The sequence below is a fragment of the Macaca nemestrina genome, chromosome 1 (genome assembly GCF_043159975.1).
Source record: "Macaca nemestrina isolate mMacNem1 chromosome 1, mMacNem.hap1, whole genome shotgun sequence".
Taxonomy (NCBI): Eukaryota; Metazoa; Chordata; class Mammalia; order Primates; family Cercopithecidae; genus Macaca; species Macaca nemestrina.
In genome coordinates, this window is record NC_092125.1 from 113,203,549 (window position 1) to 113,215,958 (window position 12,410).

The 12,410-nt window shown below is 41.7% G+C and overlaps 1 protein-coding gene across 1 annotated transcript; it reads left to right on the top strand.

Annotated features, from left to right (window-relative positions):
* The first annotated feature begins 8,116 nt into the window (after positions 1–8,116).
* Positions 8,117–10,889, top strand: LOC105479063 (ADAM metallopeptidase domain 30). The gene has a single exon (XM_011736859.2). The coding sequence runs from the start codon at positions 8,302–8,304 to the stop codon at positions 10,729–10,731; it is 2,430 nt and encodes an 809-aa protein (XP_011735161.2). The 5' UTR covers positions 8,117–8,301; the 3' UTR covers positions 10,732–10,889.
* Positions 10,890–12,410: the final 1,521 nt, after the last annotated feature.

Consider the following 12,410-nt stretch of genomic DNA (forward strand, 5'->3'; position numbering starts at 1 on the left):
AGTATACCCTTGTAACAAACCAACTGAGTCTCAGCCAGTTATAGTAGCTGAACCCTCAGCAAATCTCAGGCTTTAAATTGCCAGATTATGCCCAAATAAAACAAACCTCAAACAGTACCAATCATTTAACTCCTATATGTCATTTCTTGTTTTCTGATTTTTAAGTATAGCTCACCATGTTGGAGGTGGGGGTATTCTGAACAATTTTTGGTTCAGAATGCTTCCCAGTTCTAAAACCTGTTCCCTGCACAAACTTTGTTAAATTTAACCTGTCTTAGGTTTTTCTTTAATAATTGTAAAATATAGCATATAAAGAAACGAGGATAAAACTTTCAGGAATATTTTTAACAAATATGTGCAGCAAACCCTAGCGGTCAAGAAATATATTGCCAACACCCCAGCAAAAGCTACACCAAGCATACCCTTCTTCCTCCCTCCCTTCTTTTCCTGAGTGTAGCCCCTTCCTTTCACCCTAGGAATAATAACTCCCTGACAGGTTTAGTAATAATTTCCTCAATTTATTTTACCAACTATCTGGGCTGCTATGACAAGATACTTCACACTGGGTAATATATAAATAGAAGACAGATCTTGCTTACAGTTCTGTAGGCTCAGAAATCCAAGATAAAGACAACAGCAAATGTAGTGTCTGGTGAGGACTATTTCTCTCTTTGCTTCAAAGACGGTGCTTTCTTCCGGGGTCCTCACATGACAGCAGGGGCAAAGAAGCCCCCTCAGGCTTCTTTTTAAGGGCACTAATCCCATTCATAACTCATGGAACCCTGCTGATCCCAAAAGCCTACCTCTTAATACCACCACACTGGGGATTAAGTTTTCACATTTCAACTTAGAGGAGACATAAACATTCAGACTATAGCATTCTGCCTCTGGTGTCCCAAAATTTATTTTGTTCTCACATGCACATTACATCCCAATAACCTCAAAACTCTTAAATAATTTCAGCATCAATACAGAAATCTAAAGTCCAGAGTCTTGTCTAAACATCATTTAAATCAGATATGAGTGAGACTCAAGTTAGAATTCATCCTGAGGCAAATTGCCCTCTGGTTGTGAATCTGTTTAATTAAACTTATGTGCTTCCAAAATACAGTGGAGGAGAAGGCATATGACAAATGTTTCTATTCCAAAAAGGAAAAATAGGAAGGAATAAAGAGTTAACTGGTCTCAAGTAAGACCAAAACCCTTCAAGGTAAACAACAGTAAATCTTAAGTCTTGACAATCAACTTTGACTTGATGTCCTGCCTTCCGGACATACTGGCGCAGAGGTTGGAACCTCAAGGCTCCAGGTGACCTCACCCCCATGGCTTTGCTGAGCACAGGCCACACAGCAGCTTTCAGGGGTTGGAATCAGGTGCCTGTGGCTCTCCCAGTCTGTCGTTTCACACTGGAGGCTTTACATTTCCAGGGTTTTGGGGTAGCCCTGCTCCCACGGCTCCATTAGACATTGCCCTACTGAGGACTCTCTGTGGTGACCCAACTCCCACAGTTCCAGTGGGCAATGCCCTAGTGGGAGCTCTCTGTGATGGCCCTTCCCCTGTGGCAGTTCTCAGCCTAGATTTCAAGGCTCTCTGGGGTATCCTTTGAAATCTATGTGGAGGTGGCCATCCTCCCACAGTTCTTGCATTCTGAGTGCCTGGAGAGTTGGCACCATGTGAATGCTGCAAAGGTTTACTACCCGCAACCTCTGGAGGGCCAACTACTGCTGCTGGCACCACAACTGGGCCCACTGGAGCCACACCGGGGGTGGCCAAGAAGTGCTGCATTTGAATCAAAGAGCAGAGATTTGAAGTGGCACTGGACAGTGAGTTAAAGTCCCCACATATGTCCTGGGCTCCTCCTTTTAAACCATTATGCCCTCGTGGCTCTGCCACCGTGGACCTGTGATGGCAATGGCAGTCCCAAAGATCTCCACATTGTGTTCAGGGTCATTCTTTCATTGTCTTGATGAATGACACAGGGCTGAGTGATGTTGATCTCCTTATCAAAGAGTGACTTGGTCACGCCCGTGGTATTTTCTTCTGAACATGACCTGGCTGAGAATTTTCATTATTACATTCTTTTCCCTTTTTGATTATCTGTCTTTAGCTCATTTCTGTCTTTTCATATTTTATCATAAGCAATCACAAGAAGCCTCAACACTTTGCTTAGAGATTTCTTCCCGCCAAATATCCTCTTTCATCACTAGAAGTTCTACCTTCCACAAAACACAATTCAGCCACGTTTTGTGCCACTCTATAATAAGGATTGTCTTTCCTCTCATTTTCAATAACACGTTCCTCATTTCCATCTAATACAATGTCCTCATCAGAATAGCCTTTGCCATTCACATGTCTATTTAACACCAGCATTCTGACCATGACCACTTAGGTAATCTCTGAAGACTGAGGCTTTCTCTACAGCTCTTCTCTTCTAAGCCCTCACCAGAATCATCCTTAATGCTTCATTAATGGCAATGTACAGTTTAAAGAGAAATCATGTACCCCCAAACTCTTCTAACCTCTACTCATTACCCAGTTCCAAAGCCACTTTTACATTTTAGGTATTATTTGTTAAAGTGACAGCCTATTCTCAATACCAATTTCTGATTGAAACTCTAAAAACAGAGTTAGATTTTGCCAGATTTTGAACTTTATATTCATTATGTTTTGTTTTTCCATGTTTGTAAAATTCTTCCGTGTTGTTGCATGTAACTGATTCATCATCTCCATTGCCACAGTCACTATTGATAGAAATTCGGATTGTTATCAGTGTGGAGAATATTGTTATGTCCATGTATCCTGGTGTACATACAAACACATTTCTGTAGGATATATACCTAGAGTGGAATTGCTGGATCACAGGGTCTTCATATTTTCAGATACATAAGAAATGCTAAACAGGGCTTTAAAGTGTTTTTACTGATTTACATTGCCACCAAAGGATATAAGAGTTCTTACTTTTCTACGTCCTCACCTAAACTTCATGTTAATCGGCTTCCTGAATCATTTTCAGCCTGAGGGACATCCGATAGAAGCTTTAATTTGCAGTATTCTGTTTAGTAATGTGGTTGAGAACCTTTCCAATTGTTTACTGGCCATATACATTTTCTCTTTTGTGAAGTGTTTGTTAAACTCTTTTGCTCATTTTTCTGTTAGATTATCTGTCTTTTTCTCATTGACTTGTCAGAGTCACTTACAATATCCTTTGTCAGTTATAGGATTATTCAATATCTTGATCCAATAATAAGACAGATTCCTACCTTAGACGGGAGACAGAATTATATTCCATATAAAAGAAAAATCAGAGATATACTAACATAAATTTATCAAAGCACATATTAGACAGACAATTTTACAATCATAGAACGAAGAAAGATAGAGGAATGACATGAAACTCTGCAACCGGGTGGGTTTAAAATGTTCTGCATGGTGAAAAACACTATAAAAGTTAGTGACAAATAACTGACTGGAAGAACAGATTTGCAAAATATAAATAGCTCCAACAAATCAATAAAAGCAGAACAAACCATGTAATATAAGAATGAGCAGGCAAATTTAAGAATAAAAAAAGTAGATTGGTTTTCAGCTACTAAATATGCTCAACTTCACTAATAACCAGAGAATGCAAATTGAAATAGTGAGTTGCCTTCTTTTTACAATGCAGGTGTAGGTTAAAGAGTTGGATATTATATACTACTGGAAATGTTGCGAGAATATGGGCCTTCTATACCTGCACTGTATAACACCGCAGCTGCTGGTCACAAATGGTTATTTAAGTTTAAATTAGGCCAAGCGCGGTGGCTCACGACAGTAATCCCAGCACTTTGGGAGGCCAAGATGGGCAGATCACGAGGTCAAGAGATCGAGACCAGCCTGACCAACATGGTGAAATCCCGTCTCTACCAAAAATACAAAAATTACCTGGGTATGGTGGCGGGCGCCTGTAGTCCCAGCTACTCGGGAGACTGAGGCAGGAGAATGGCTGGAATCCAGAAGTGGAGGTTGCAGTGAGCAGAGATCGCGCCACTGCCCTCCAACCTGGCGACAGAGCGAGTCTCCCTCTCAATAATAATAAATAAATAAATAAATTTAAATTAAATAAATTTTAAAGTATAAAGTTCAATTGCTCAGTCACACTAGCCACATTTCAAGTGCTCGATAGTCAGAGGTGGCTAGTGGCTGCAGTATTGGGCTATATTAACATTTTCACCAACACAAAAAGTTCTATTGGGAAGCACTATTTTATAGATAGTTTGCAAAGAAGTAGAAGATTTTTAGAGGGAGGTTGTATTAGCTTGGATCTAACACTTTCAATTCTAGGACTCTCTCACAATGTAAATACTTTTCAGGGGCAAAGACAATGTATGTGTATTTATTATGTGTGTGTGTGTAAATTGTCGTAAATATATTTACCGTCAAAATATAGAAAACCTTATAAACAAGATAATTATAATATTTTAAACAACATAATTACATCATCCATACATGAGGAAAATTGTTAAATAAATATTTGCTTCCATACTATGGAACAGTATGCATCTATTGGAAGCAATAACCTAAATCAGAGAACTACTTACAATATGTTGTTCACTTTTTTTAAAAAAATAGAGACAGGGTCTCACTATGTTACCCAGGCTTGTCTTGATCATCTGAGCTCAAGTGATACACCCTCCTCACTTCCCAAAGTGCTGGGTTTATAGGTGTGAGGCACCACTCCTGTCCCCACTATGTTGTTCACTACAAAAGACAAGGGTAAAATAATATGAATAGTATATACTTATTTATTTATTTGAACCATTTTATTAAGGTATGATTCACATGTAAAAAGTTGTACATATTTAATGTATTTACATCTCAGTGAATTTGGGGATAAATATATACCTGTGAAACCATCACCATATCACCATTATCAAGGCCATGAACACAGCCATCATCTCCAAAGTTTCCTTGCACCCTCTTTATCATTATTGGGGTGTGTGTGTGTGTGTGTGTGTGTGTGTGAATACAAGAAATTGACCCTGTTAGTAAATTTTAAGTATACAGTACAGTATTGTTGACTATCAGCAGGCACTGTACTGTATTATGGATCTCTAGAAGTTGTTTATCTTGCACAACTGAAACTTTGTATCCTTTGACCACCACCTCATTTCATCCTCCCCTCAGGACCTGGAAACTACCATTCTACTCTCTGCTTCTATGACTTTGACTATTTTATTCCACATATAAGTGAGATGATACAGTATTCATCCTTTTGGGCATGGCTTATTTCACTTGGCATAATGCCTTCAAATATTACATAGTTTCTATACTTGTAAAGACATATCAAAAAATGGAGAAAGAATTACATTTAGTAGTCACATCTGCGGAGGGGAGTGTATTAGACAAGCATGCAGGGTTGGAGGATAATGGAGGCTTTCATTTGTTACTCTATTATCATTCAGGGTTATTCATATCCTTTGTGATACACATGTATAATTTCCATAAATAAAGAGAAATATGTCAAAGCAGGCTATTTACACAAGGCCTGGGGTCCAACATTCAGATGCTACACATCTGTGTTTAGCACACAGATTGTATTGTAGCAGTGGGAATTGATCAATTAGTGTTTTTCTTCAAGAAATTCTATAATAGCCCAAAGAAAAATGATACAGATGAAAATGATGATTTGATTAAATAGAATAGATCCAGAAGATATACTCCAATTGCCCTCCCCAATTTAGGCTGCTGGGTGTTGCTTGAGAAAATCAAATTAATTTACAGATAGGAAACTGCAATTTCTGGTTTCCAACCTGAATTAGGCCCTCAACACACTTGGTGATACTTTTGTTTTTCCCTAGTCCACTGTCTCCTGAGCTCTCTTCTTCATCTCTTTCAGCTCTGTCACCCCTACACTCCCAGCAGCTGACGTCACAGAGAAAGCCGAAGCCTTCTGACTAGCTCTCCCTTATTTTCTCACTGCACTCATAGCTTCACTGCCTGCTACCCTGCTGTCTGCTCCACCCCTGCCTCCTGCTCTGCTGCCCCCAAGGAGGATCTCGCTGCGTCATCACCCAACCTCTCCTGGAGGCTGAGCAAGGCTCCAGCAGGGACTCTTTCCTCTAACAAGCCCTCTTTCTACCACATGGTTCCCAAGCTACTTTCTTACCTTTTCTCTCTCCTTCACCCAATTTATTGAAAGTGCAGTCTAGGTCTGTGATCTCCTCTTTCTAACCTCCAATTTACATTCCAACCTCCTGGTATGTGGCTTTGCTCATCAGCAGTTCCCCGAAACAGGGTGCACTAAAGTTTCTATGACCTCCTTTGTGCTCATTGCAGTGTTTCTGGAACTTTCCTCAGCGTTTCACCTGTTGGTCATGACATCGTTCATGAAGTGCTTCTGCAATCACCTGTTATCCTGCCTTTCTTTTTATGTCAATATCCACTCCTTCACAGGTCATTGCAAGCTTCTTTCCTTCAGCCTGACCTTAAATCCTACTATTTCTGAGCGCTCCAACCTGGTCTTTCTCTGCTCATTCCTCACCATCCCATGAGGCGTCATCATCTTCTTTCATGGCTTCAATCAGCACCACTGAGCAGAGGACTCCAGTTCAGCTCTAACTCAGGCATCTCAGCCCAGAGGAAGCTGCCTACTCATCTGACTGCAGTTGAGAAATCCCTTCTTCAGTGCTCCTTTACTGGCACCTGGAAATCTACATTTTGCAAGCAGAGCTTGTCATATTTCTTTATCTAAATCTATTTGTTCTGACGTTTTTCTTCTTTGAGTGGTTAGAGCCATGACACACACACATACACCTAAGCCAGAAACATCAACATTCTTTCTCATTTTTGCCTCTTTCATTCTGGGAGAATCCATTCAAGCATTAAGTCCAGGACAGTCTAAGTGGTTTTAAATCTGTTGAAGCTGTCAACTTCTGTCCTTCCCCAAAGAGACAACAGAGTTGACTGGAAAAGAACACAGGTTCTGGGTAGAGTTGCCTAAATGTTCACAGGGATTGCTTCAGCCGACACCACCTTCTGAACCATGGTACAGTTTTCACGTCCTCACGTGCAAAGTATGGGTGATAATAGTAGTACCTACAACCTAGGGTCATTGTGAAGATTTAATGGGCTGATTTATGCAGAGCATAGCAGGGTGTGTAGCATGAAAGAAGCCAGTCTTCCATAAGCACTGTTTATTATCAGCCCTAAGGCCATGCTTTCTGCCAACAGACAACATAGATTAGTGCAAGAGTTTTTAACTAGTCCCCCTGACTCAAGCCTGGTCCTTTTTAATCTTTCCTTGTAATTCAGCCAGATTGAATACCCCAGGAACAAAACTGAAAATATTCCTCTCCTATCAGAATCCCTCAGAATCACCTCATGACCTTCTGATTTGCCCTTTTATGGACGATAAACCCTTCCGTTTTCTGAGCCAGAGGCTTCTTCCTTTGTGGAGTCAGCCTCATCACTCGACTAGGAACATAACCAGCTCTCTACCTTTCTCAGAAAGCACTTAGGTTTGCTCTTCTCACAGGCACTTTTTCTAGATTCTCCCCACTATTGCACATGGACACATGAAAATTACACTGACCCTTGGCACCCCAAAGACAAACAGCAGAAAGCACCCCCAGGCAAAATGAGCTCAGAGCCTTTCTGTTGCCTGGGCCCACAGCCGAGGCTCAGGGCCTTCTCTAAAAAGAAGCCGCGGCTGAAGCCAGAGGAACTGCCCAGAGTGGGGCGGGGGGTGCGGAGTCTACACTGATACTCTCAGCCTGTTTCCACTCTTGCTGGTTCTGATGCCCCTTTCTTTTGAGGCAAGCAACCCTAGTGGAAAACTGGGAAACGTCCAACAATGAAGTTAGGACAGTGGCCCATAAAACATCGGATTCCAACCTGTGTCCTAAGGTGTAAAGACACAGACTAAAGGCACAAGATATAGTGAGCCTTTAACACTTTCTCCTTTGTTCTTCCTATTTATCTATTTCTTCTCTATTTCCGATGGTGTTCTTTACCCTCTCTCCATCCCACGTGCCAACAGTCCCACTTTTCTCTTTCATTCTCGCCCACGGTTTCCCTCCTTTCTTCCATCTGCGCCCAACGGTACGGCCCAGAAAACGAACTGGATGCGTTGGACAGGGCACGCGCGCACTGGGGACGCCAGCTAGACCGAGCCCTGGGAGGCAAGGGGATCCCCAAGAAACCCTGCCAGGGGAGCCGGGTTTTGCGCTCCGGCGCCTCTAGCGGCGGCCCCCAGAAGTCTGACTCGCGAGGCCCAAGTTGCAAGGACTGAATAGCAAACTGAGGCTGAGTAGGGAACAGACCATGAGGTCAGCGCAGATCTTACTCTCCCAATGCCGATTGCTCCTTGTACTGGTTCCGACAGTGCTCCTTCTTAACTCTCTTGGCGAAGATGTAATTTTTCACCCTCAAGGGGAGTTTGACTCGTTTGAAATCACCATTCCCGAGAAGCTGAGCTTCCGGGGAGAGGTGCAGGGTGTGGTCATTCCCGTGTCCTACCTACTGCGGTTAAAAGGCAAGAAGCATGTCCTCCATTTGTGGCCCAAGAGACTTCTGTTGCCCCGACATCTGCGCGTTTTCTCCTTCACAGAACATGGGGAACTGCTGGAGGATCATCCTTATATACCCAAGGACTGCAACTACATGGGCTCCGTGGAAGAGTCTCTGGACTCTAAAGCTACTATAAGCACATGCATGGGGGGCCTCCGAGGTGTATTTAACATTGATGCCAAACATTACCAAATTGAGCCCCTCAAGGCCTCTCCCAGTTTTGAACATGTCGTCTATCTCCTGAAGAAAGAGCAGTTTGGGAATCAGGTTTGTGGCTTAAGTGATGATGAAATAGAATGGCAGATGGCCCCTTATGAGAATAAGGCGAGGCTAAGGGATTATCCTGGATCCTATAAACACCCAAAGTACTTGGAATTGATCCTACTCTTTGATCACGGTAGGTATAGCTTTGTGAACAATAATCTTTCTCAAGTCATACATGATGGCATTATTTTGACTGCGATTATGGACACCTACTTTCAAGACGTTCGTATGAGGATACACTTAAAGGCTCTTGAAGTATGGACAGATTTTAACAAAATACGCCTTGGACATCCAGCGTTAGCTGACGTTTTAGGCAGATTTGTAATATATAAAAAAAGTATATTAAATGCTCGACTGTCATCAGATTGGGCACATTTATATCTTCAAAGAAAATATAATGATGCTCTTGCGTGGTCTTTTGGAAAAGTGTGTTCTCTAGAATATGCTGGATCAGTGAGTACTTTACTAGATGCAAATATCCTTGCCCCTGCCACCTGGTCTGCTCATGAACTGGGTCATGCTGTAGGGATGTTACATGATGAACAATACTGCCAATGTAGGGGTAGGCTTAATTGCATCATGGGCTCAGGACGCAGTGGGTTTAGCAACTGCAGTTATATCTCTTTTTTTAAACATATCTCTTCGGGAGCAACATGTCTAAATAATATCCCAGGAATACGTTATGTGTTTAAGAGATGTGGAAACAAAATTGTGGAAGACAATGAGGAATGTGATTGTGGTTCCACAGAGGAGTGTCAGAAAGATCGGTGTTGCCAATCAAATTGTAAGTTGCAACCAGGTGCCAACTGTAGCACTGGACTTTGCTGTCATGGTTGTCGGTTTCGTCCATCTGGATACATGTGTAGGCAGGAAGAAAATGAATGTGACCTTGCAGAGTACTGTGACGGGAATTCAAGTTCCTGCCCAAACGATGTTTACAAGCAGGATGGAACCCCTTGCAAGTACAAAGGCCGTTGTATCAGGAAGGGGTGCAGATCCAGATACATGCAGTGCCAAAGCATTTTTGGGCCTGATGCCGTGGAGGCTCCTAGTGAGTGCTATGATGCAGTTAACTTAATAGGTGATCAATTTGGTAACTGTGAGATTACAGGAATTCGAAATTTTAAAAAGTGTGAAAGTGCAAATTCAATATGTGGCAGGCTACAGTGTATAAATGTCAAAACCATCCCTGATTTGCCAGAGCATACGACTATCATTTCTACTCATTTAGGGGTAGAAAATCTCATGTGCTGGGGCACAGGCTATCATCTATCCATGAAACCCATGGGGATACCTGACCTGGGTATGATAAATGATGGCACCTCCTGTGGAGAAGACCGGGTATGTTTTAACAAAAATTGCGTCAATAGCTCAGTCCTGCAGTTTGACTGTTTGCCTGAGAAATGCAATACCCGAGGTGTTTGCAACAACAGAAAAAACTGCCACTGCATGTATGGCTGGGCACCTCCATTCTGTGAGGAGGTGGGGTATGGAGGAAGCATTGACAGTGGGCCTCCAGGACTGTTCAGAGGGGAGATTCCCCGGTCAATTCGGATTGTGTCCATCATAATGTTTCGCCTTTTTTTATTAATCCTTTCAGCGGTTTTTGTGTTTTTCCGACAAGAGATAGGAAACTATTTAAAATCCAAACAGGAAAAAATGCCACCATCCAAAGCAGAAACTGAACAGGAAGAATCTAAAACAAAAACTGGAGAGGAAGCATCTAAAGCAAAAACCGAACAGGAAGCATCTAAAGCAAAAACCGGACAGGAAGCATCTAAAGCAAAAACCGGACAGGAAGCATCTAAAGCAAAAACTGGACAGGAAGCATCTAAAGCAAAAACTGGACAGGAAGCATCTAAAGCAAAAACTGAAAGTAAAGGACCCAAAGCAAAGAGTGTCAAGAAAGAAAAAAAGTAACCAGTTAATCCATACTCATTCAGTAACACACGCTCATTTATTTAACCAGCTAAGCATTTATCCAAAGGCTTTCCATTCTTCTCCCAATATTTTTTTACTTTAATTTTTCCCACAAGTTTTAATCAGCAAATAAATGGCATTCTTGTTTTGGAAACAAATCAGTGCATTCTACTTCTCTAGTATTCACTTGCCCCTCAGTTTGTGATCAAGTTGTGGGTATTTTGAAAATCCTGCTCTACTGGCTTTTCCATACACTAAAGCTCTGAAAGTAGCGAGTTTCCTAGAATTACTGTTGTATTCAAGGTGTAATCTTATTTCTCAGAATCCCAGGGAACAAAGCAATTGTCTGCCTCTCCCTCTTCTTCCCTCAACTTGGTCCATGTGATCATCCACACCTGCACCCATGCTGATCAATAAATGCCGACAACATATTTTATGAATAAAAAAATGCTTCTAGAAGCATTTTCAGTATTTGGGGTGATCTCAGGTGGGTTAATGACACCGATCTGTCCTAACTCTTGCATTGCACCACAGTGCAATGATGACAAGATGATGCCAGGCCTTGGTGGTGTCCTGGGGCAAGGCTGTTAAGAAAATTCTCCATTCTTCCATCCCTTTACCCCTCCCAACCAACATCCTACTTTTTATCTGTGTGAATTTGGCTAATCTAGTTACTTCATATAAATAGAATCTCGTAGTATTTGCCCTTTTGTGACTGGCTTATTTCACTTAGCACCGCCTCCGGGGTTCAGGCCATTCTCCTGCCTCAGCCTCCGGAGTAGCTGGGACTACAGGCGCCTGCCACCACGCCCGGCTAATTATTTGTATTTTTAGTAGAGACAGGGTTTCACCATGTTAGCCAGGATGGTCTCCATCTGCTGACCTCGTGATCCGCCCACCTCAGCCTCCCAAAGTGCTGGGATTACAGGCGTGAGCCACTGTGCACGGCCTCCTGTTTCTTAGTCACATTTCTAATGAAAGATGAACTTGCAGCAGTCTCACAGGGAAAGCTGGTCCCCAGACGGTTTTTTTCTCAGCGTATGTGCCAGCAGCCTTCTAAGAGCTTCATGCGTATTACTAACATGCATACTGCTGAAAACAGTTCCATGAGATAGGTGTCATTATTTTCTCATTTTACAGAAGAGAAACTGAGGCACTGCGAGGTTAAATAACCTGCCTGAAGTTACACAGCTAATAAGTAATGACATTGTTCAAGGAAACTTTACATGAACATTAGAAAATTGAGTTGAGATCATTTATTTAAAAATCATAAGGATATTTACACATTAGGATTTTAAAAAATCTTTGAATGTAATAAAATACACATACTATAATATTGACCATCTTAACCATTTTTATGTGTGTGGTTCAGCAGTGTTAAGTATTTTACATTGTTGTGCAAATAATCTCCAGAACTCTTTTCATCTTGCAAAACTGAAACCCCATACCCATTAAACCACAATTCTCCATTCTTCCATCCCTTTACCCCTCCCAACAAACATCCTACTTTCTATCTGTGTGAATTTGGCTAATCTAGGTACTTCATATAAATAGAATCTCATAGTATTTGCTCTTTTGTGATTGGCTTATTTCACTTAGCACAATGTCTTTAGGGTTCATCTATGTTGTAGTATTTTGTGTTGGAATTTCCTTATTTTGTAAGGCTGAATGGTAGCTAG